Here is a 25,544-nt window from a genome sequence, read left to right on the forward strand (position 1 = left end):
AATGAGTCTGTGTGAGAATAAGTTCAACGGTGTTGCTGTAATATCACATTTGTATAGGGAATTTATGAAAGATAGACTGTCGAAGAGAGTTAAGGATGGATTGCAGAGTATCATGAAATTCCAATACAAGAGTCTGAACTTGATCTGACTTCTCAAGCCAGGGTACTCATATCTCCAGGAAAATATGGTGGTGCCAGGGATGCTCGGATGCATAGGACTAGTATGGCACACCTTCTAGACATCAAAATTTCTTCAAGATTTGGAATGACATGTCAGGCTATTTAATCAGGAAGTATTTTAAATTATTTAAATATTCAAATATAAACAGTATGTAGAAAAGAATGACAGGTTGAATTTTATTTTTTAATTTTTTTTTTAGAATTACAAAAATATTTTACTAAAACATAAGATTTACAGAAGTTTCCAGACAAGCCATACAAAATGGTCACAAGCTTTTTCTTGAAGGAAGGATTCTACACTTGACAGCAAAGTCACAATGTTATTAGTGAGGGCTGTGATGTTTGTTTAATGTTCCCATTTTGGTTCAAACAATCAAGCTTGTCCATCTACAGCGTCTAAATAAAGTTAGACTTGGCTAGAGAGCATATTCTAAAGAACTGGTTAGCTGCTTTTAACCGATGCAATTAGATCACCATAAAAAGGGGGAAAGGAGCCCATAAAATTAAAATAAAACTACCTCTCCCCCTCAAAAATAATAATAAAGAAAAACACCCACACCCCTGCAGCTAACCCTGACAACTACCTTCATTCACAGTGCTTTATACTTAAGCCATGATGGGGGAAATGAATAAAAGCAGAGAGGGGCCACTGCTTTTTTTTTGGGGGGGGGGGGGGCCCACTGCTTTTAAACGTTTCACAATCCAGATGGTGCTTCTAGCCTCTGCTCGTGCTTTACAACAGTGAATCAGGACAAGACATGGATTTGCTAATGTGCATTTAATCACCAGAGGACTGAAGATGTCTGGGCTTTTATTCTGTAATGTTTCTAAGACTGTGTCCATTAAATGCAAACAAAAAAGGAAGAAGTCTTGGCAGAACAGGAGAAGTGATGCACACTTGATGATCAGATCGATTTTAAATATTATTCATGGCATATAGCCTAGTCCACGCTCTCGCTGTTTCTATGGCTTGGGCGTCGTTGGTCTTCCACTGCTCCGCTTCATCATTTGCTAACGGATCATCTGGGTTGGGAGCACTTAAAGCCTGGATCGATAGCAGAACTGTGCGGATCTGCAGTGCTGGGGACCACTTATCTTTCAAAACATCTAAACATATTCTTCCCAACTTGTCTACATTAGGATGATAAATTTTGGTCATGAAACGTACTTTAGGGGCTGCTATCGGGCATTCTTCTGGAAGGAATAGTTCCAGTTTAAAAGTCCCTCCCTCAAAGGGGGAACCCTGGGGGCCAGCAATGACCACATGAAAATAACGGGCGTTGCTCTCATCTGGTTCTGCTCTAATGCCAGGAACTGGTTCTGCCAGCAAACGCTGGGTTTCCTTGATAATCCTGCGGGGCAGCCCCGCCGTCTTGTCAGATCCTGGGTTTGGCCTCTGCTCTGGACCCTGGCTCCGCTCGCATCCGTCAGGTTGAATTTTAGAAATACAAAATAAGATTTGAAGAGGATAGTTAAATCTTTTGCCCTCAAGACTTTTCAGTCCCTTCTCATTTGCCACTTGAGTGGAAATTCTTGAAAACCCTGCTGCAGTCCATAAGAAACTCTCAAGGACATGTAGGCATGAAAGTGGCATGGAGAAAAAATGGTATTATGTAAAGGTTAATAGGGTAACAATTTCTCACCTCTTTTTGCTTATCTGTCACAATGCAGGATAGACTAATGCTGATGATTAAGGTACAACCATGAACCATCACAGACACTGTTCCTTTCCCACTCCAAATCTTACATGGCAAGAGAAGCAGTTAAATGATGAGTCAGCAATTCTTCATTACCTCTAATTTCTACCAGAATTCACTTTCCCTTTGGGATGAAAATAAAAAATTAGAAGAAGCTGATTATAAGTTGATTAAAAATCTAAACTCGGGTACAATTCCAATGCCATTCCTGAAGAAAGACAATATAGAGTTCAAAGAAGGTAAAAGAAAAGGTAACTAAAATCGAGAATGTCTAAAATTTTTCTTATGATGAAATGGGATTCATCAATCTCAAAAAAGTAAATTTGAAAGAGAACATAACTGAATTTTATAAAAGCGTGAAAATAACCTATAAAGGTAATAGATTCTACAACAAAATAGCATCTACTATGTGCTAGGTAATTGTTTTTTATTGTAATTCATTCTATCTTGAGAATAAAACTATTATTAAAACTAGACTAATAACTATTATTATTACTATTATTATATTTCAAATGAAGAAAATCAGGCTCAAAGAATTTCAGGATTATCCCATATTGAATGAATGACATAGGGTCAGGTTCTATAAAATAAAATAGCACTTTACACACCAGTTAATGAAAACAAGAGGTATTAAAGGCTAAAAATAAAATGAAATATAAATGAATAATAACTCAGATTCATGAACAATAGCTGTGTCATGAATAGTGAGTGAATGTTATATGTTTTTAAAGTAAAAGGCTAACCTTTTGAGATTGCAGCATAGAAAATAATTGGGAAGCCTTATAATACCACCCTCTTGGCTCTCTCAGAAACAGAATTTTGAATGTACTATATGGCCTGAAACACCTCAAAGTTGTTAATGTGTAACAAATATTTATCAAGTACAGTGCTCAGGATATCTTAACTCAATCAACTTTCCTAAGACATTACTATGTATAATCAAACACCCCACTTAAAAGAGATTGCTTTTCTTTTATATGTAATTGCCTTTCTTTATCCTAGAGACCTGGAACTATCTTGTAATACTATCCACAGGATCCATGCCATGGGACTCTATTATAAATAAAACCTTGGTACAATGAGATCCTGTTGGTATTTCCAGTAATAAATCCCCTTGGTTAGGATCAAAAACACATCCACTTTATCCTGAATTCTGCATTCTCCACAGTAGTGCTGTAAGGCTCCAGCCTTACAACATAAATGTGAAAATAAACCCTCAGAAATTTTTTGATATGGGTGGAAAGCCTAAGAATTATCTTTAATATGACCATGTAGTGCTATGTAGAATTCAGAGTAGCTATTATATAAATGCATTCTACTCTCTCATGGGATCTATGTACCAAATAATAGCTGCCAACCAAGTTGAACTCAAAGCCAATTTCTAATTCATTACTCATATAGAAATTTGAAATATACTCCTTTAAAAATCTGTTGGATAAGGTTCAAGAGGGCAGCACAGGAAGATCCTGAACTCACCCCGTCCCACAGACACAACAAATCTACAGCTACATATGGAACAGTTCCCTCTGAAAAAAGACCTAAAAACTAGCTGAACAGCTTCTCCATAACAAAGGATGAAAAGGTCACATTAGGGGACAACTAGGTGGCTCAGTCGGGAGCAACCAGCTCTTGATTTCAGCTCAGGTCATGATCCAGTCATGAGATGAAGCCCCACATCAGGCTCCACATTGACTGGCTTAATATTCTTTCTCCCTTTCCCTCTGCTCCTCCCCCATTCTTTCACGCATGTGCATGCACTGTCTCAAAAAAGAAAAGAAAAGGCCACGTCAAGATGAATAGGAAAGTCAGAGACTCAGTCTTAACAAAATCCTCACCCTTAGTATGGCAACCCATAATTTGAAGAGATCTCACAAATATGAAGCTGCTCACTGAGGCACAAGGAGTTTGTGCCTCTCATCACATACTCTAGTCCTTCGGATCTACACAGTAAAGATGAACCTCCAAAATATCTGGCTTTGAAAACCAATGGGGCTTACATCCAGGAGAACCATAAGGCTGTAGGGAACAGAGATTCCATTCTCAAAGAGCTTGCACACAGACTCACTCACCCTGGGACCCATTGCAAAAGCAAGTTTGAAATGCACCTATCCATATGTGAAGGATATTCATTTGCTAACCTTAAAGCATCTGCCAAAGACTCAGGAGCCTGTTGGGACTCTCTGCAGGGATGGAGGTGATGGAAGGCACCATTTTTGCACTCTCCCTCTGACCTGTTAATGCTGGTGGTCACATTCTGCCCTCATATCAACCCCACAGTCCCACCAAAGCCAACAGACAAGTGCCCTTGCCGCCATGATTCCCATGCCCCTGCCAAAGCTGGCAAGCTTATACAGCCCACACATTGAGTACCCGGTTCTAGTAGCTGAGGGATTACATTTCTGGGCCCCACAGGTCTGAAACAATTGGAAAGACAGTTCTTGGCAGGCTACCACTCCCCAATCACTGCATAGACAGCAGACAATCCCCAGTTTTCCTGTGAAAAAGGTCCACTGTGCAAGATCTTCAGCTTGAGGGGCAGGCTTCAGGTTTACCATCAAGAGGCCACAGAAATGCTCTTGGAGTACATATCCATTGGCCTTGCTATAGCTCACTGATACCTTACAAAAAGAAACTTGTCTAGAACCCCAATTTTTGCAAATGTTCTGAAGGGGACAACTCCAGATTGCCTAGTCTGGTGGCCAGCAGAATTTACAACTGTGGTTCCACAGAACTGTATATATTTGCATAACTTAAAAGCTGCTGCCTCAGGGACTAACTTTCAATGACCCTGAAACTAGGTGCTGACTGGATCTCTCCCTCCATAACACTCACGGATCTTAACACACTCTCAACGATTAGGACCTTTCAAACCTAAATCAAGCTGCTTAGACAATCACAAAGGTTTGAGAGACAATGAAGAGCTAGGGCAGAGGTTAAAGTAAGTCTCATCTCCTATACAATCCCCTCTTTTAGACCTGAAGGAGATAGCTGTTTTACTAAAAATCAAAACAAATACAGAGAGTCAAGAAAATGAGGAAACTGGGGGATATGTTCCAAATGAAAAACAAGATAAGACCTCAGGAAAAATCCTTAATGAAATGGATATAAGTAATTTACCTGATAAAGAGTTCAAAGTGATGGTCATTAAGATGTTCACCAAACTTGGGAGAAGAATGGATAAATGCAGTGAGAACTTCAAAAAGAGAAATAAAATATAAAAGAGTACCAAAAATAAGTTACAAAGCTGAAGAATGCAATAGCTGAACTGAAAAATACACTACAGGGGTTTAACAGAAAACTAGGTGAAAAGAAAGAGGAAAATCAGTGATTTGAAGGATATAAATATAAATGGACTAAATTCTCTAATTAAAAGACAGACTAGCAAAATGGATTAAAAAAAAAAAAAAACAGGCCCATCTATCAGCTGCCTAAGGAGACTTACTTTAATGTAAGGTCATACACACACTGAAAGTGAAGGAATGGAAAAAGATATTCTATGTAATGAAAATCAAAAGCTGGGATAGCTATACCTATATCAGAAAAAATAGGCATTGAGACAAAGACTATAATAAAAGATAAAGATGTGCATTGCATAATGATAAAGGTGACAATCCAACAAGAAGATATACCATTTGTAAATATTTATGCACCCATCATAAAAACAGTTAAATGCATAAAGCAAATATTAACAGACCTAAAGAGAGAAATGCTTTAAAAGGATCATACCACATGATCAAGTGGGATTTACTCCAGGAATACAAGGATGGTTAAAAATCCATCAATCAATCAATCAATCAATCAATCAATGTGATGTACCACATTAACAAAATGAAAGATAAAAATCATGATCATCTCAATGGATACAGAAAAATCATTTAAGAAAATTCAACATCTGTTTATAAAAACTCTCAACAAACTGGGTATAGAAGGAACATAACTGTACATAATAAGGGCATATGAGATACATGAAATAAAAAGCTAATAACAGAAACCCACAGCTAATATCAAAGTCAATGGTGAAAAACTTAAAGCTTTTCCTCTAGGATCAGGAACAAGACAAGAATGTCCACTTTCACCACTTTCATCCAACACTGTATTGAAAGTTCTAACCAGAGTAATTATGTAGGTAAAAATAGACGTCCCAATTGGAAAGGAAGAACTAAAACTATCACTATTTGCGGACAACATGCATGTATAGATATAAAACTCCAAAGACTACTTCAAAAAAATGCTAGAAAATATCAGTACAGTTGTAAGGTACAAAATCAATATACAAAAATTTGTCACATTTTTATATACTGATAACTACAGAGATATTGAGAAACAATTTCATTTACAATTATATCAAAAAGAATAAAGTACCTAAGTATAAATTTTACCAAAAAGGTGAAAGACCTATACACTGGAAACTGTATGATAAACCAATGAAACAAATAAATGGAAAGATATTTTTACTCAAGATTGGAAGAACTAATGTTGCTAAAATGTACATATTACCCAAAGTAATCTATAGATTCAATACAATCCCTATCAAAATTTCAATGACATTTTTCACAGAAATAGAAAAAAACAATTAAAAAATTCATGCAGCATCATAAAATATCCTGAATAGCCAAAGTGATACTGAGAAAGAACAAAGCTGGAAGTATCACACATCCTGATTTCAAACTATATTACAAAGCTATAATTAAAACAGTGTGGTACTGGAATAAAAACATACACATAGATCAATGGAGCAGAATAGGGATACCAGAAATAAACTTATTAATATATGATCAATTAGTTTATGAAGAAAGAGACAATATGTGATAGTATCTCTTCACTAAGTGGTGTTGGAAAAATGACAGCTATATTCAAAAGAATGAAACTGGACCACTACATTACACCATACACAAAAAGTAACTCAAAATAGATTAAAGACTTGTATGCAAGGCCTGAAACCATTAAATTCTTAGAAGAAAACATAGACATTAAGCTCTTTGACATCAGTCTTGGCAATGATTTTTTGGACCTGCCTCCAAGGACAACAGAACCAAAAAAAAAAGAAAAAGAAGGCACTATATCAAACTAAAAAAGCTTCTGCACAGTAAAGGAAACCATCGAAACTAAATGAAAAGCTACCTACTGAATGGGAGAAGATATTTACAATATATGTCACATATCCAATAATGAGGTAATATCTAAAATATATAAGGAACTCATACAACTTAATAACAAAAACAATCAAATTTTAAAATGCGCAGAAGATCTAACTAGACATTTTTCAAAAAAGACATACAAATAGCCAACAATAGCCAACAGGCAAATAGCCAACAATAGCTAACAGTCAACAATAGCTAATGTTGAAGAAAGGCTCAATATCACTAACCATCAGGAAAATGCAAATCAAAACCACAATGAGATATCATCGTATGCCTGTCAGAATGGCTAGTATCAAAAAAAATAACAAACTGGCAAGGACATAGAGAGAAGGGATGCGCTGTTGATGAGAATGTAAATTCATGCAGCCACTAAAAAGACAGTATAGAGGTTCTTCATAAAGTTGAACTAACATATGATCCATCAATTCCACTGCTGGATATTTATCCAAAGAAAATGAAAACTCATTTGAAAAGATATATGTATTCCCATATTCATTACAGCATTACCTATAATAGCTTGGATATGAAAATAACCTAAATGTTTATTTGTGGATCATTGGATACAGAAGATATTGTGTATATGTGATATATGGAATACCACTCAGCCATAAAAGAGAATGAAACTTGCCATTTGTGACAATATGGATGTATCTTGAGGATATTATGCTTAGTGAAATAAGCTGTGTAGCAAAAGACAAATATAATATGATTTTACTTATATGTGAAATCGGAAAAACAAAACAAATTAACAAACAAAAACAAAACCCATAGATACAAGGAACAGATTGGTGATTTCCAGAAAAGAGGAGGATAGGAATTGGGCAAAATGACTGAAAAGGATCAAGAGGTACAAACCTCCAACTAAAACAAGTTATGGGTGGTCGAATGCATAGCATGGTGACTATAGTCAATAATATTGTATTGTATATTTGAAAGTTGCTAAGAGAGTAGATCTTGAAAATTCTCATCTAAAAAAAACATTTGTAATTATATATGGTGACAGATGGCATTTAGACTTATTATGGTGGTCATTTTACAATGGATGTAAATATTAAATTATTATGGTATAATCTAAAACTAATATGTCATATGCCAATTATACTTTAATAAAAATAATGTAAGATGAAAGCCACAAAATGCTGATTAATTAAATAAAATGAAAGCCATTAAAAAATCTGCTACATTACAGCAGGTTCTATACCACTCTTCTGTAATGTCAGTATAATATTACCAAGTATGAGAATGAAACATGAATGTTGACAATTATGGATATTAAATTCATTCTCCCGTATCAGATATATGTCACATGTCATCACCTTCAAAAATTCATAAATGAGCAGTTCTCTTCCTCTAGTCAGTGTAATATGAATTACAGAATAAAAATATTATGTTAAACTACTCTTTTTTTAGTTACACACCTGTAAAATATTCTTCTGCATCCCAGCAGCTCTGGATCACAGAAATTTTCTAAATACTTCATCCATCGCCATAATGTAGTTACCTCTAGGGTGTGATTTCAACAATCAAAGGTGAAATGGAGCATAACAGATCATTACTTCTTACTAATTAACGATTTAAGTTATTATGACTGGTAAGCTTGAGCATTTTTCAAAATGAGAATTGCCGTGGCCTGTTTTTAGAGGCAGCACACTCTGAATTACAGCTATGCAGTAGTACCCTCTAAACAGCAGTTTCACTTCCCACGGTAAACCCATGCTCAGCCATGGTCCAAAAGCAGATGATTCTCCTTCTGATGTGACATCAGAAGGTCAATAGCAGCCTAATGCTAAGTCACAGTGCCTGTGTCATTCACCTTGCTTCATCTCCTCACATAGGCTTTTTATCATCTCACAGCATCATCACAAGAAAGGTGAGAATACTGCAGTAAGGTATTTTGAGAGAGAGAGAGACCACATTCACATAACTCTTATTACAGTACATTGTTACAACTCTTTTATTATTAGCTATTATTGTTAATCTCTTACTGTACCTAATTTATAAATTAAATTTTACCATAGGCATGTTATGTATAGGAAAAAGCATAATGTATATAGGGTTCAGTACTATCTCCTGATGTATAAGGGGTACTACTATATATCTATACGGGTGACTTCACAAAATAAAATATGAAAGGTACCAGTGGTAATAAGGATATTTATGGTCACCTTTTGGTTGTTACTCATGTTTATTTGCAGGAACTAAAAAAGCAAGTCAGTGTATTTAGCATTCTTTGACCACTTAGGTTGTATGCTGAAAAGTTAAAAGTTCTATCAAAAGTTAAAGTTCTATAATCAATTCTGTCTTAAACTCTAACCTTAGAGCTCAGCTGTTGCAAACATTTTATCATTTCTCTGGAGGCTTACTGTTCATGGCATTCATGCTGTGAAATCGTATTATAGCTGAGGCATTTGTACAACTTTCTGTAATAAATGCTTTCAAACAATGGTCCCAGATCTCAAGAAGATCTCTGTACAGAGAATTCTGCAGTGGCTTACTGTACGGTGAGAGCCAAGAAAATCAAACAAATGTGGTCTACTTTCAAGTGAGAGTTAAACATTTGAGTCCCTAAATCAAATTTCATCTGCTTTTACCAGTCATGATTACATTTAATAACCAGTAGGCTATAAAACATTTTAAGAAATGTATGTATCACACATTGATGACTTATATTGCCAATTCATTATTCCTAACTCTTTTATTGCCATTTTATCATTCCTGACTAATTGCATGTTCTGACAGTTTCTATGAAATGTGTGATACCGAATAATAATTATTGACTATTCATCCAGTAGTGGTAGGAAGCACAGCCAGGAGAAAATGTGTCCCAGATGATACATGGGCAAATGTTATTTAGACTTTAATAATTTCATGTTAATTTGGATTTCAACGGTAATTAGGGAATTTATGCCTTCAAAATTTTCACTTTTATCGACATCCTTAAATACTTGCAGTGGTTAATAAAAAATGTTTCCTATTGATTATTTTAACAGAGCTAGCTTATCAGTATAATAAATTTAAAAGCTTTGATTTTTAAGGAAAATTTTCTACCAAAAAATAATGGCTTGGAATTTGTCATAGGTAGAGAAGTTTTGTTTAATTAGGCATTAGCTTCCTTCTTCAAAACAAGTCAGTCTTATTTCCTAGTTTAATTTTTCATTTGAGGGTGATACAAATGAAGAGAGTCTTACATGGACAAACAGCAAAACCAAACTGTAATGCATAAATGCCATACTAGCAACTTGTGCATGAAAAACAAGAGATGTTTTTCAATGGAGTTGCAATTCAATCACAAGCAACCACTTCAGTGGTCACACCTGATACCCCAAAAGTCCAGTTTTACCTATGGCTATTCAGTGAAACTGCAAACACAATTCACTAAACTTTTATATACATTCTAGCTCTTTAACTCAGTCATGCAAAGAACCCAAAGGCATCTAATCTGCTAAGTCGCCTGAAAATATAGAACTGTCCTTTTGAATAGTTTTTCCCTGAAATGACTCAAGTATGGCTTAAGTTTTATTACAGATTTTACTTGGAGACAGTGAAAAAAAATAACATGCTTCACAGGCTCTCCTTGCTAATCTAACAACACCTAGTCTGGGGTTAAGGAAAGAGTGGACACAGGAAATACTTGTTAACTGGAACATTTCCATAGTAAAATAGCTTCAGTGATAGAGAAGCATCTCTGCAATGTCCATACAAATAGATATTTTCCTACCTTACCCCAGCACAAAATTAAACAAGAAGGAAATATTTGCTCACAGTTTTTTTATTTAGCAAATATCTAATGAAAACCTGTAACATGTTAGGTACGTGAGATCCTAAAGTGGTAAAATTAGGCCCTGATATAAATGGTTGTCTAGATTTATAAGAGGAATACTTATATTTTAAATGTCACCTAGAAAACAACTTCACTTAATATGTTTTAGTAACATTTCAACCTTTGCTGTTAGATACTTAGGGAGTATGTATATAGAGGGTGCCCCATGTAATGCTTATAGTGCTCAGAAAGATACAAATAATAAGCAATAAAATATAAATGAGGGAAAGAGAGAGAAATGGAGTGAAACAACTTTCTCTCTCTCTCTCTCTCTCTCTCTCTCTCTCTCTCTCTCTCTCTGTCTCTCTTGACAAACCATGAAAGAAACTCTTAACTATAGAGAACATACGGATGTTTACAAGAGAGATAGGTGGGAGGATGAGTGAAATAGGTAAAGGACACTAAGAGTACACTTATCATAATGAGCACTGAGCAAGGTATAGGATTATTGAATCACTATATTGTACACCTGAAACTAATACGACCCTGTATGTTAAATACACTGGAATTAAAATTAAAAGCTTAATATAATAAAAAATCCTCTCACCTTTGAATGATGTCTTTGAAATCAGAATGGATTGTGAGTGGGGCATTGTAATTTGAAAAAGACAGCAAAAACACACCATCATATGCAAATCTCCCCTGTTGGGCTCACCCAAGGGACATTCATCACAATCACCCAGGCATTTTTGCAAAATTCTCAAATTGCTGAGTCTTTCTGATACATACCTAACCCATGCTCTACCTTCCAATCATTCCACTTTAATTGGAAAACATTCATTTAAGGGCATCCAAAAAAAAATCAATGACTAATTATGTATGACTGCAACTTCCACAAACATCAGTTTTGATCCTTGATTTTCAGAGAAGTCAGGCTCAAATTTGGTGCACATATATATCCTGGATATTTGTAAGCTTTGGGAATAATGAATTTGGAATAGTGAGGTAAATTACTCTCAGCAAGATAGATTAGACAAAAATATCCTGATAATACTGGTTTTGTAAACAGATAACTTCATTTATTTCTCTCTCTCTCTCTTTCTCTCTCTTTCTCTCTCCTCCCACTATGTCTCATTTGTAATCAAAGAAACCTTCTAAACTAATCACCATTAGAACTGACCCATCTTCCCTAGAGAAAAAAAGAATATTGGCCCCCAAATTGCCTAATATCAAAATATTAGCACTGAAATCACTGTAGATATATCGAATATGTCTCTATTTCATTTTTCATTAATATTCAGACAAAAAAGAGCCAAGTGTTAAAAAAAAAAAAAGGTTCCTACAGACTACAGCATATGAAGGATAAAGAATGTTGGTTTTTCAATGCCCATTACATCTGTCTACAATGTTTATAACCTACCAAAAATACTCTATTATGAATTTCACTCATTCAGCAAATATATATTGATCACTGTGTAATTGACACTTGTCTAGACACTGGAGTTATCACTCCCGTTTTTTCCTATCTCTAAATTTATTTAAAATCCAGAACCATATGTAGTTTAGATTCTCAATAATTGTGATAATACCAAACTTTTTCATAATATTATATTTTGCAATGTCAGTCATACCCCACATATCCTATAAAAAGATGATGTCTAATCCCCTTGTTCTCTAAATTTGCATAGATCAAGGATCATCTATTATAATATTGTGAATAGATTTGCTACAGCAATGACCATCTTAGGTCCCTGATGCAATTAATAACTGAACAATTTTCTTCTCAAAAACACCCCTCAACTAATAGCAGTTTTAGATAACAATGTTGCTCTTGCCACTTAATTTGTCTTGGCTTTTGCAGAATAAAAAAATACGAGCAGGTAAGTATGGGGTCCAGTCAATAATCTAAAGGAATGTTTTGCTGACTGACTTTGCCAAAAATGTCTTTGTCCTGTAATTAATTGCTTGTTTGTTTGTTTGTTTGTTTGAGAGAGAGACAGAGAGAGAGAGAGAGCAGGGGAGGGGAAGAGGGAGAAGCAGACTCCCCACTGATCAGGGAGTCCAGGACCCTGGGATCATGATCTGAAGTCAGATGCTTAATCAACTGAACTACCCAGGCACCCTTGTTCTCTGATAATTTGAAAAGCACTATTTCTCAGTCATGCAACAACATTTTCCTCCTGTAGAACAACTTAAGAGAAAAGTCTGAGAGTTTTTAACTAAGAGGACATAACTAGGTTAAAGGGAAGTTTGTTAACTCAGATTTCCCAGTTAGATATTCACCAATTCACTCTAATTTTTTAAGCTCTTCTCATTATTTCTTTCCTTAAATTTACTGGATACATTTCAAATGAATTTGGAAACAAGATAATAAAAAAAGAAGCAATATCCTTGAGAAGGCTCAATAACAATATGTGGTTAATTGCTATTTTTAAAGATTTTCAGATCACAGACAAGTATTTATAAATATTAAGAAATTGAGAATTCTCCACTGTCAGGAGAGTGGAAGGTAATGAATTAAATCAATATGGGTGGTGTGCGGAAGTTTTTTGAAGCTGGGGTATCTTTCCCAGATTCTGAGTTGTACCACCCTGATAGAATTCAAAGTCTCGAAATAGGGATGGATATAAGGTATCTGTAAATTCAAAGACTAGGGATCCCTGGGTGGCTCAGCAGTTTAGTGCCTGCCTTTAGCCCAGGGCCTGATCCTGGAGACCAGGGATCAAGTCCCACATTGGGCTCCAGGCATGGAGTGTGCTTCTCCCTCTGGCTGTGTCTCTGCCTCTCTTTCTCTCTCTCTCTCTCTCCCTCTCTCTCTATCATGAATAAATAAATAAAATCTTAAAAAAAATAAAAAATAAAAAATAAATTCAAAGACTAAAATCAATTAGCACATTCCAATTTCTCTATCCCTCACCCCTTCCCCCTATGGAACTAAATCAGAAAATTCAAGAAGGGACATATTTTCAGGAAACTATATAGATTCACTTTTATTTTACCAATGCTTTATTCTAATTTTTCATCTTCGTTTACATGAAAAATTGGCATCTCCTAGGCAGAATGATATTTTAAAATACACAGATGCTGCAAATAAAACATCTCATGGCTGTTCAACAGAAACATAAGGCCACTGAAATATATTAATTTGTCAGTACACATGTAAATGTGGCTAAGCAAAAATTTGGCAGAAGAACAAGCATTCTCACAAAGAAAATACAACACAGTAAAACATAAACACAATTAAATGAACCAAATTATAACCCATCAATAGATGAGAGAGGCGTGCCATTGACTATGCCCACATGGTAAATATACAGTCAATTTTCTGGCTTATTAGACAAAATATGCACAAAGCTTTTGGACAATTAACTGTATGTATTAGAATCCCATTTATTTAGCTAACATCTATTGAATACCTATCATATTTTGCATTATGATAAACACTGGGATTATAAAGATGAAAACAGGCATGGTCCACACACTTGAGAACCTGCCATCTTAATTAAGTCACTTCTTCACTGCGTAGGATTAGATTTTTATAAATCATCTTACATTTTTTAAAAGTCAACAAAAAAGGGAATCCCTGGGTGGCTCGGTAGTTTAGCACCTGCCTTCAGCCCAGGGCATGATCCTGGAGTCCCGGGATCGAGTCCCATATCAGGCTCCCGGCGTGGAGCCTGTTTCTCCCTCTGCCTGTGTCTCTCCCTTCTCTGTGTCTCTCATGAATAGATAAATAAAATCCTTTTAATAAAAATCAACAAAAGCCTGATCTAACATGATTTGTCTATGTTCTGTGATGTTCTTGCCTTATACAAGCACATAAAGATGTAATTCACTTTATACTCTGTGATACTTTAACTATATACAGACAGTAAAAATATATTTCATTTAAAAATGTCTCATTCATTCACTCATTCTTTTATTCAAAAAATACTTATTCAGGGCTTATTCCTTGCTACGTTCTGTGCCAGTAACTGGAGACAGCAGTGAAATATCAGCATATTTCTATAGTTTTTTGCAAAACTATAATTTTATGTTTTTCCTAATAACAAAGCTCCTAAAGCCTCCCATCTGGACAGATTATTTGCCTTGTTTTCCGACTGTTATTCTGCTGTTCTCCTAAGAATATCTAAAATTCTCTCATCTTCATCAAACTTATTTGGTTTGTTTTCTATTTTCTTCCCTATCTAATCTGACACACTAATATATGCTAATAAATCAAAATATCTCTCCCCTTCTGCGTGATAGTTGTGCATATATACAATGTCCATCTAGAGATCATGTAGTTAACCAAAGTAACTCTAATGATGGGGATTTCAAACTCTGAGATAGAGAGTTTGAAGAGATAACTGGACTGAATTTATAAGTAGTTACCTTTATACCTATACAGGGATTATGCCTAAAGCCATCGGGTGTAAAAACCTGTAAAAAGTATTTTGTTATTTATTTATTTATTTAAAAAGATTTTATTTATTTATTCACTCATGAGAGAGACAGAAAGAAGGCAGAGACAGAGACAGAGACAGAGACATAGGCAGAGGGAGAAGCAGGCTCCTTGCAGAGAGCCCAACGCAGGACTCGATCCTGGGATCACACCCAGAGTGGAAGTCAGACGCTCAACCGCTGAGCCACCCAGGTGCCCCAAAGTATTTTGTTACTTAATTGCATTGCTCATATCACAGTGCGATATTCCCAATATGACCCTCACACCTTCTGTTTTAGAATCAGGCATAGACCTTTGATTGATGAATATAATCACTTCATAACAGGAGTTTTTTTCTTCCCATCCTTCATCCTGTTGTATCCTGCTAATCATGTACTGAAGTGAGCAGAGGATATTCAATCCCAAGACTCTGCCTTAACAGATTCTAGTTCAAACACACTGTCATTCCAGTCCGCAGTCAGACTAAGCCAGCAATCGGAATAATTTTTACCACCTGTGACAAATTTCAATTTTCAAAATGAAGTTTATGTCAAGGCCATTCTTCAAAAAAAAAGTTAATGTTTATGTGCTGGGAACTATGCTAGTTTTACATCTGCCATCTCATGTAGTTTACAGTTCTATGAGTTAGATCTTATATTTCCATTTTACAGAGGAGGAAGTTGAGATTAAAAGAGGTTAAGTGTTTGGCCATGGTCACATGACTCACAAGGGTCAAAAACTAAGATTGGAGCAAGTGGAACAGATATCAGTGGTGCCAGAAATAAACTGTGACTGAAAATATACCTGCCAGCATCTGTCACTATAATTCCAAATCTGCCATTAGCAAATCATCCTTTGGAGTCCCAAAGTTATTTTATTTTATTTTTTTTTCATTTTAGAAGATTTTTAAACATATGTGTATCCCTAAAAGAAGTAATGTCTAAAGATCTTCATCTAAATATCATTGGACATTTAGAAATCTCTACAGGGATATATTGCCCTTATGCCTTTATTGCCTTATGTTTAATTTCACTAAATCTAAGATATCATTAGTTGTAAAATACACCATTTTTTTGTGTGTACCTACCACTAAGGAAAAAAATGCCAATTTGCCATGACAGTAATAATGATTTTTTTATCACATTGACTTAAAGTTACATTTCAATGTCAGAGATGTTAAAATGTGAATTGACAAAATAGTGTAACACTTCGAATATGAAGAAGCTAAAATAAGGTAGATTTTTGAGTATCACTAAAGACTAACTTTAGCTGCTTCACCATTTAATGAAGATTATTAAAATTGCTAGGTGATTACTTAAACTGGTGTAGAAAACTGTAATTTAAATAGTTATGCTATTTCAGAATTAGACTATACACAGTCACTAAATTCAAAAGAATATAGTTGCTACAGTTATGAATGTAATTAAGAAAATGCTAATTTAATACCTATTGTTTATTATTACTTTGTCTTCTACCATGTAAAGGGAGGGTAAGAGTGACACAATGTTCCATGCTTCTCAGAATTTTAACTGAGGGGGAAATGAGAAACTATGTTTGACTTTAAGTGGGTAAATTGAACACATCTACATCCTAATCTCACTTATAAAATGCTTCTGAGAATTTTTCTATATTCAGCTCAGACACAACTGTCACTGTCAAACTTATTCTAAGAAAATTTGTCACTGCTTGAGTAACTCGCAACATTCTCTACGTGTCCTCTCTTACAATTATAGACTTACCATGTTAACCTTCTGAACAAGGTTAATATTCATTCCTTATGCAGAAATTTATTTCTTATTTTTAAATATTATCCATTTACCTTTAACAACTAAGCAAACATCAGAGTAGAGAGTAATAAACTTTGGAGTTGAATTTGGATCACCTTTTTCCAAATTTGATTTTTTTATTTGTAAAATATGAGAATTTTAAAAGAGCACTAGAACTTAAATAAAATCTGGGGGGAAAAAAGAGCACAAATGCAGAGTATATAATGGGTACTTGATATATATACATTTCCTACATACACATACTTTGTAAAGAGGAAGTTTGGTTGATCTCTTGTAGGAGACCCTACAATGTGACAGTCTGGAGCACCAACGGTGAATAAGAGGACTCAATAATGGTGGCTGAAGTTGAAGAGAAAATAAATAACATAAATTCCATGGGAAGCTAAAGCTCTATTTTAGGTTTCTCAGAAGGTGTAAAAGCTACTTATTAATATACACAATCTGCTTCAAAGGGCTCCTATTTAATGCTCACATTTTTTCATTTGTTACTCTTCCCCTCTCATTTTTCTTTTCCTACCACTACTCTCTCTTTTTAAAATCAATTCTTTTTTTTTACATTGAAGCACAGTTGATACACAATGTTACATTAGTTTCAGGTGTACAACATAGTGATCAGACAAGGCTATACATTATGCTATGCTCCCTGCAAGTGTAGCTACCATCTGTCACCGTACAATGCTACTGCAACACCATTGACTATATTCCCTATGCTGTAACCCCTACCACTTTTCTTTCACTTTTTCTTCTACTTTTTTCCTACTGTGCTCCAAAGTCCATATTACTGAACAGCTATTTTGATAACCAATGCATAGAAGCCTTCTCAATTGAAGTCAGCCTTCCCTCACCTCAAGCTTTGCAAGAAAATCCAGTATGCAGAAAGTAAACCCTAATTTGGCCTTTCAGTTCTTACCTCTATATTGGGAAAAACTAGATGTGTTTCTCTTAAATTACCACTCACCTAAGCTTTTCTATTAATATATAACACAATTAGCTTTCATTCAACGAGTTATAAAATTGTAGATGTTTCAGTGCCTGTTTAAAATTAGTTTCGATGAGCAAAAATTCTTATTTGTTATTTATGGTCCCTGAATCAATTTTTCAAAGACCTACCACTTTAAGTCTTCTACACCAATAAGGATCTGAGCTAGTTACTATTTGGTGACAATTTTAAGCAACATGTTAGTTAAGGATTTCCATAATCCTCCCCCCCACACACACACATACCCACTGTATGTGAAATGTATCTGCAAATACCTCATCTCAACTTTACATTGAAAGTTTGTTATGACTTCTTTTTTGAGTTTTGGACTATTTCTTATACTTTGGTAGATAAATATCTGCATTTTCTTTATCTATATTTTAAATTCCACATTTTCCATATTTTAACTCTATATTGAGAATGTAGAAAAGATTAATGAAAATTTATAATTAAAGACAATTTTTTTAAAAAGCAACATCTGCATTTTTTGTTTTACTTTCCGTATTTCAAAACAGGAAGAATTTTGTCTTACAATTAGTTTTAGGAAAGAAGTTTCAATAAGTAGACAAAAAATGAAATATTTCAAATGCATATTTCTGATGTGCAAGATTACTAAAGTTCATACAATTATTTTTGTGTGCTTAATTTCTCAGCACAAAACATCTGCTTTCAGAAAGACTACTGAAGGTTTTCTTTATATTAGTTTTTTTCAGAATTCTCCAAAATTGTCTCATAAAGAGGTTATATTGTATATTCACCTAGCCCCATGGCTCCTGTACTTTCTTCCTATTTATATTCTCAGCAGGGAGCTACTAATGTTTCCTAAAATACACAATAAATTGTTGTCAGCTGGCAGTCAAGTTAGTTATATGCCTGAAGCTATTATATTTGAAGCAACTTTCCAATTAATACTAAATTATATTGATAGGCTTTATTAAATACATTTATCCACCATAAACCCTTCTGGATCAATTAATTGTTGTATAACAGAACTTTTAACTTTAAGGAAGTCCCATACCAAGAAGACAACAATATTTTGTTGCAAATGCATATCTTTTTCATTTAAACAGATAATAGCACATTTCCTGTGGTCAGATTTACAATGGCTCCTTTCAGGTAAGCTCCTATCTTACTAATTTTTTTTAAGATTTTATTTATTTATTCATGAGAGACACAGGCAGAGGGAGAAGCAGGCTCCCTAAGGGGAGCCAGATGTGGGACTTGATCCCAGGACCTGGGATCATGACCTGAGCCAAAGGCAGATGCTCAACCACTGAGCCACCCAGGTGCCCCGTACCTTATCTAAATTCTTAGCAGATTCCCCACACTGACAGAATGGGCTGGTTGTGAGAAATCCACTTCTACATTCCTGTCCCTGAGCATTGTACCTATGATACTACAATGGGAAAGGTTGACCTCATAGAAGTATTTTCAAAGCAAAATAAAGTACTTTGGAAGCACTGACTCTTCAATCACCTATTTTACGGATGGAGAAATGAAGATCCCTCCCTGTTGTCCATAGTGACTTCTGTTCTGTTGGCTTCTCTTTACGTAAGGAAAAACATTTTAAACCAGATCTTTTCATGTACAATATTTCTTTTCTCAGAGAAGTATTTTCAATCTTTCCTACATGGGAACTTGCAAACTTGGGAAAGTTTGAGAATTTTGACCTAGTTTAAGATTAAAATTATTATCTTTTACTAATTATGAAATGGACCATTTTCAGGTAACAATAAAAGAATTTCTAATCTATGCCAGGCATTTTATCAGGCATTGAGGATCCAAAGATGAATAAATATGGTTCTCTGAACTGAAAGATCTTGTAATATAGTGAGGAAGACAACATGACAAATAACTATAACTCACTAAAGTGATGTCATAATAAAGGTGCATATAATATGCAGAAAGTACAGAAGGTAGGCAGGCTACAACAAACAAACATAACGGAACTTTATATCTGATCATTATGCCTTCTAACCCTGCTTGCCTTTTAAATAAATACCATTTAAGTCCTGGTATTTTAAAATTGATGTTTTTGGTACTGTGCTATGTGACATTTCATCAAACAATTTATTGAATTTAGAATATATAGCACATTGATCCCCAGTATTCCCTTATCTAATAAATCCATCATTGCATTAAGGAAGAAGATAAGAGTAGTTTTTGATCAGCTTTCTCTAATAAATTTGTGTTACTGACCACTTTTTAGTGTTTATATAGCAATAGTATTTCTTGGGTCATAAATTTAAAGCAGTCTGTAAATCATGTAACTCAACTTTGTGAAAACTTTCTAGACATTTGAACCCTATTCATTCCAGAGTAGAAAAAGCCTCGGTCTAAACTATGTAGGGCATTGAACCTAAAAAGGAAGTTGAATAGTTGCTTCTATTAAAAGTGTGATAATACAACTCTTAGGTCAACATTTATCTAAGCTCTGATGGGAGAAGATCCCCTACAAAGTCATTGGCCTTTTGATTTTAAATGTATAATAACAAAAAATAAATAAATAAAAAAAATAAATGTATAATAACAAAAATCACAATAAAAAATAAAAAGTCAATTAGGAAACTAAGACATTAAGTTTTCCAAAAATTTTCACATGCACATAAGTCATTTAGTCCTCAGAAAAATTCTATGAAGTAGTTAATATCTTCACATTTAAATATTTAGAAACTGATGTTCTGAAAGCTTAGAGGATTTGCATAAGAACACACAATAAGGAGACAGCAGCCTGAGCAGGACTTCAAAATCTACTTTGAAATTTCATAGTAACATATTTCCTAATCTAAAATATAACATTTAAAATTTTTTTCCAAACATCCTCATTTATATCTAAATATATAATGCACAAGTATGACTATAAGCTTCATTATACTGAAATTATTTATAAATTAGAAATGACTAAAGATTGTTATAGTTAGTTAGCAAAATCACGTGAATAAAGGAAATAGATTATAGAGTTAGAATCAAAACTCAGTTCTATTAGGTCGCCTAGGTGGCTCAGTCAGTTAAGCATTCAACTTGATTTTGGCTCAGGTCATGATATCAGGGTCTTGAAATGGAGCCCCAGCGTAGAGCCTGCTTAAGGTTCTCTCTCCCCTATCTGTCCCTTGCCTCTCCCCTCCCCCACACTCTCTTTAAAAAACAAAACAAAACAAATAAGAAACAGTTCTGTCACTTCCTGTGTGACCTTGAGCAAATGATTTAAATTCTCTGAGCTTCTGTTCCTTTTATGTAAAAATACAAATAATATACATTGCACATAGTACTTGCGTGACAGATAAGTTCTAAGAAAAATATGCAGGGCCATGGTGTCATAGAGTAGACACTCAGTAGCTAATACTAATTTTACTTTAAGAAAAACTATCCTAAGGGTTGATATCCAAATTTTTACTATTGTTTTCAATAGAGTAAAACAACTCCAAGGTTCGGGTATAGGACATTATGCATTTATTTTTGTCCATGAATAGCTAGCTAGTGTATCAGTTTTTTCCTTCTAAATATAATAATTTCTTAAAGAGAGCTTACCTGGTGATTTGTCTATAATGTTGCCTGTGGGGTAGGTGGAATTAAAAATTTATATGAATCTTCTCACATTTATAGTCGATTGAGAATCCAGCTGGCAACAGGATCACAAGGCAGCCATTATTTGAAAGACCAAGATCTAGAAAAATAGGAAGCACTAAGAAATAAGTGTAACATACTTCTTCCCCACATTTTCCCTTGAAACATTTGATTAGAACTAATCTGAGCAGGCAGGAAAAAAAAATCAAGAAAATAAGAAAAGCTTTTGTTAAAACTCTCAAAAGCACAGATTTTGAGAGCTATAGCAGGCCCATTCCTCTAGGTTATAATTGCGAGTTCAAGATTCTCTATTACCATAGACCATTCAAGGATGGCCTATGGTAAATATTTAGGGCTTTCAGTTGGGATTCCCGAAGGGCTACAGTTGTTTGTAAAGACAAACTGGAATCAGCACAGCACTCAAAAATTCTGAAATTGTTTCAATCCATATATGGATAAAGGTGATTTCTTTGCCTACTAGAAGGAAATTAAATCCTCTCTGGAGGAAGAAAACATCACCTAGTACCTCTAGAACTTTTCCTACAAAATAGTAGCATTCACCAAATCACACACACACACACACACACACACACACCCCAAAAGCCAGGCAATAGAAAAAGGTATTCCATTTATATACTGTAAGAATCAGACAAGGACTTTAAAATAACTATAGTTAACGTGTCCAGGAAAATAGATAAGATATGGAACTTTACTAGAAAACTGATTTTATTACAAGCAATCTACTGAGAATTCTAGAAAGTATACAATGAATTAAATTATAAACTTAATAGATATTTTAGTAAATGCTTAGACACCACACAAAAGAAGATTAGTAACTAGGAAATAGATCAGGAAAAAAATTAGCAGTCTGAAGTACAAAGTTGGAAAAAAATTTAAATCTGTAACAGAGAATGAGAACATTGAAAATACTTAGCATGCATGAAAGAGGATAAAGAAAAAACAACCTATGCACATGAGCTGTCTACCTGCTGAAAAAGAAAAGAGAAAAACTTAAAAGAAGATAAAAGGGCAAAAAGGACCTATTACCTTCAAAGGAGTGACAATGAGACTGACAGATCACTGAGCAACATGTTGCGAGTCAGAAGGCAGTGAAGTGATAGATTTAAAGTACGGGAAAAAAAAATAAACTCCAACCTAGATTCTTTCAGCCAGTGAAGACATCTTTATTTTTAGGTATTTATTATTTTTTTTTTTTGTGAAGACATCTTTAAAACGATATTGTGATAAGGAAATTTTCAAATAAACAGCATCTGAGAAAAGTCATTTCAAGGACAACTGTACTAAAAGATATGATAAAGTAGTCCTTCAGGAAGTAGAAGCATAATGCAAAAGGATAAATAAGTTTGGGAAATGTAGAAATGAAGGTAAATCTAAATGAAGACTGTCCTGAATAATAACATCTCATAGAGTTTGAAATGCGTGCGTGTACGTATCTATGAATGTATATGGGTTTGTGTGTGTGTGTATACGTACACACATATTCATATCCTACATATATATGCACTTGCATATATATACAAATATACATATATAATATACACTCCAAGTTTATATATACAACATGACAACAATAGTACAAAGGTCAGGAGGTAGAAAAATGAACTTAAAATGTGTATGATTATTGTATTGCCCAGGAAATGGTTAAAACATTAACAAGAAGTAGACTGTGGGGGAAGCCTCTAGAGATCTCATTTAAAAATAATAAATACAAGTATATAATTAAAAGGCTAATGGATAAAAAATATTTTTAAAATTATATGATTACTCCAAAAAAAAATAAGAATGGAGAAAAAATAAACAAAACCAAATAGAAAAATAGGGGGGGGAAACAGTAAAGCTGATTTAAATTCCACACGCATCAGTACTTAGACTAATTATATGAAATTTAAATCAATTAAATACTTCAAATTTCTTTAAAAGACTGTCAGGCTAGTTAGAAAAACAAAACCAAACTGAATACTGCTTAAAATGGATACACATTACATATGAAGAGACAGGAAATTTGAAAGAAGGGATGAAAATACGTAGCCACACGACTACCAAAAAAAACAATAACAAAAATTGCTAATAGTAATATCAGACAAAATACATATCAAGGTAAGGAGAAAAATGAGAAATATCTCGTAATGATTCGGGGTTCTCCAAAGCAACAGGGATCTCCAGAGAAACAGAACCAAAAGGCTCTATCTATCTATCTGTCTATCATCTATCAAGAGACTTATTATAAGGAATTAGCTCATTGAATTTTGAAGGATACCAAGTCTCCAGATCTGCAGTTGATAAACAGTGTAGTTCCATTCTGAAAGACCACAGCAGGAAAAAAACATAAAAAAAAAAACAAAACAAAACAGACCGTCATCTTCCAGGTCCAAGACAATTAGGCAGAAACAGTTTCCTATTGCTACTGGAAAGGTCAGCCTTTCTGCTCTAAACATACCTTCAACTGACTGGAGAAAAGCCACCCACACTGGGGGAAAGCAAATGCTTTACTCAATCTGTAATGAAATGAAATGTTAGTCTCATCGAAACACCCTCACAGACACTCTTAGAATAATGTTTGCCCAAATAACTACGGCCCAGTCAAGTTGACAGGTAAAATTCATCACCACCATAATGAAAAGATTAATTCACCTGATGGATATAACAATGCTAGCAATATGTGTCTCCCGAGGTTGGATGGGGGCACAGTTGACTAGAAAGCCTAAAAGGCAGAGACACCAGATAACTATGCCAAAGGTACAAAATTAGCTGTGGAGAGGTTGCTGCATATTGGGCATCACTTACATCTTCAGAGGTTGTTCATGTAAAGGAGGCATGAGCCCTCCCTGTGGATCAGTAGACGAACATTATCTCACAGGGAAAATGATGATAATGATAATGAATATTACATCTGTCTGTGGTATGGATGGATGGATAGGTTGTAGGTAGATACAATTTCCTCTCAGCAGCATGAAGTTAGTTCTATTTATTATCAACCCATCTTCAGATTGAGGATATTGAAGCAAAAGATATTAAGTAACCTGCATTTTAGAATCAGGATTTGAACTCAGGTAGTCGTTCCAGAGTTCATTTAGCACCACACTATGTTATGTAAACAGAAAAGCCTAGATAAAGTAAACCACCAGAAAACTGCGGATAGGTAGGAGGAAGGGAAGAAGCCAGTCAGAGAAAATTATATCCTTATATCACAGGAATCTAAGAGACAAGTAACCTTAAACACCTACCAGGCTCAAAACCAGAAAACTAACTTGGCAGAATCAAAAGAGTACACCTCATTGGCCCTGCTGATATTTTTTCTGTGCTTTCCCAGTTTTACCCTAGAGAGATTTGGAACTTAGGTTTCTGAAAATAAAATATCACCTTCTTTGGGTTTCTATTGTTTACTGCAACACTTTAAAAAAAAAAAAAACAGAATCACAGTTTTAAAAAACAGCTTAACTCCTCTATTCTCTTATTCTGACTTCACTCTAGAAGGATCCACACTATTGCTTGCAGTTCATTATAATTTGCAAATTTCTAGTCTCACCTGGTGTAGGTCCTCACAAAAAGGATCAAATGCTTATATTTGGAAACACAGGGTAAATGAGAAAAGACCACAGATTAGTTGTTGTGTTTTTCTCCTAACAGTTTTTTTCCTTGCCAAATCAATTAAGTAAACAAGCTGTGGCTTCCATTCTAAAAATAGAAAACATGCACTTACAGTTGCCCAAATATGTTTTCCTTTTCATACATAAAAGGAAATACTCAGAGGATTTAATTATAACAAGACTTTGACATTTGTGACATCAATATGATAGGTTAGTTACTGTTTGTGTGCTTTCTCTAAACACAGAAACAAACTGAAGGATCCAGCAAGCCAGCCTCAATGCTGTGCCACAGCTGACAGGCTGGAAATTTGCCATATGGATACCATATTAGTTGCAATTAGCTGACAGCTCTTGGACAAAAAAATTTTGTTATTCCTTATAGAATTTTTCAGTGCAGAACAGAAAT

General features: G+C 34.6%; 1 protein-coding gene and 1 long non-coding RNA gene across 2 annotated transcripts; both read right to left on the reverse strand.

Moving 5' to 3' along the window:
- Positions 1-973: 973 nt before the first annotated feature.
- LOC112674795 (ubiquitin-conjugating enzyme E2 N-like) lies at positions 974-1,773 on the reverse strand. The gene has a single exon (XM_025471174.3). The coding sequence runs from the start codon at positions 1,771-1,773 to the stop codon at positions 1,096-1,098; it is 678 nt and encodes a 225-aa protein (XP_025326959.1). The 3' UTR covers positions 974-1,095.
- Positions 1,774-8,432: 6,659 nt separating this feature from the next.
- On the reverse strand, positions 8,433-21,626 carry LOC125752434 (uncharacterized). Its single transcript, XR_007401937.1, has 3 exons — positions 21,495-21,626; positions 17,231-17,326; positions 8,433-8,520 (listed from the first exon to the last, which is right to left on the reverse strand). It is a non-coding gene; the product is annotated as an uncharacterized LOC125752434 (long non-coding RNA).
- Between the last annotated feature and the right edge of the window lie 3,918 nt (positions 21,627-25,544).

The sequence above is a fragment of the Canis lupus genome, chromosome 14 (genome assembly GCF_003254725.2).
Source record: "Canis lupus dingo isolate Sandy chromosome 14, ASM325472v2, whole genome shotgun sequence".
In the NCBI taxonomy this organism is placed as follows: domain Eukaryota; kingdom Metazoa; phylum Chordata; class Mammalia; order Carnivora; family Canidae; genus Canis; species Canis lupus.

Coding starts and splice junctions, on each gene's coding strand:
- LOC112674795 (XM_025471174.3), bottom strand. CDS start 1,773: ATGCCACTTTCATGCCTACATGTCCTTGAGAGTTTCTTATGGACTGCA.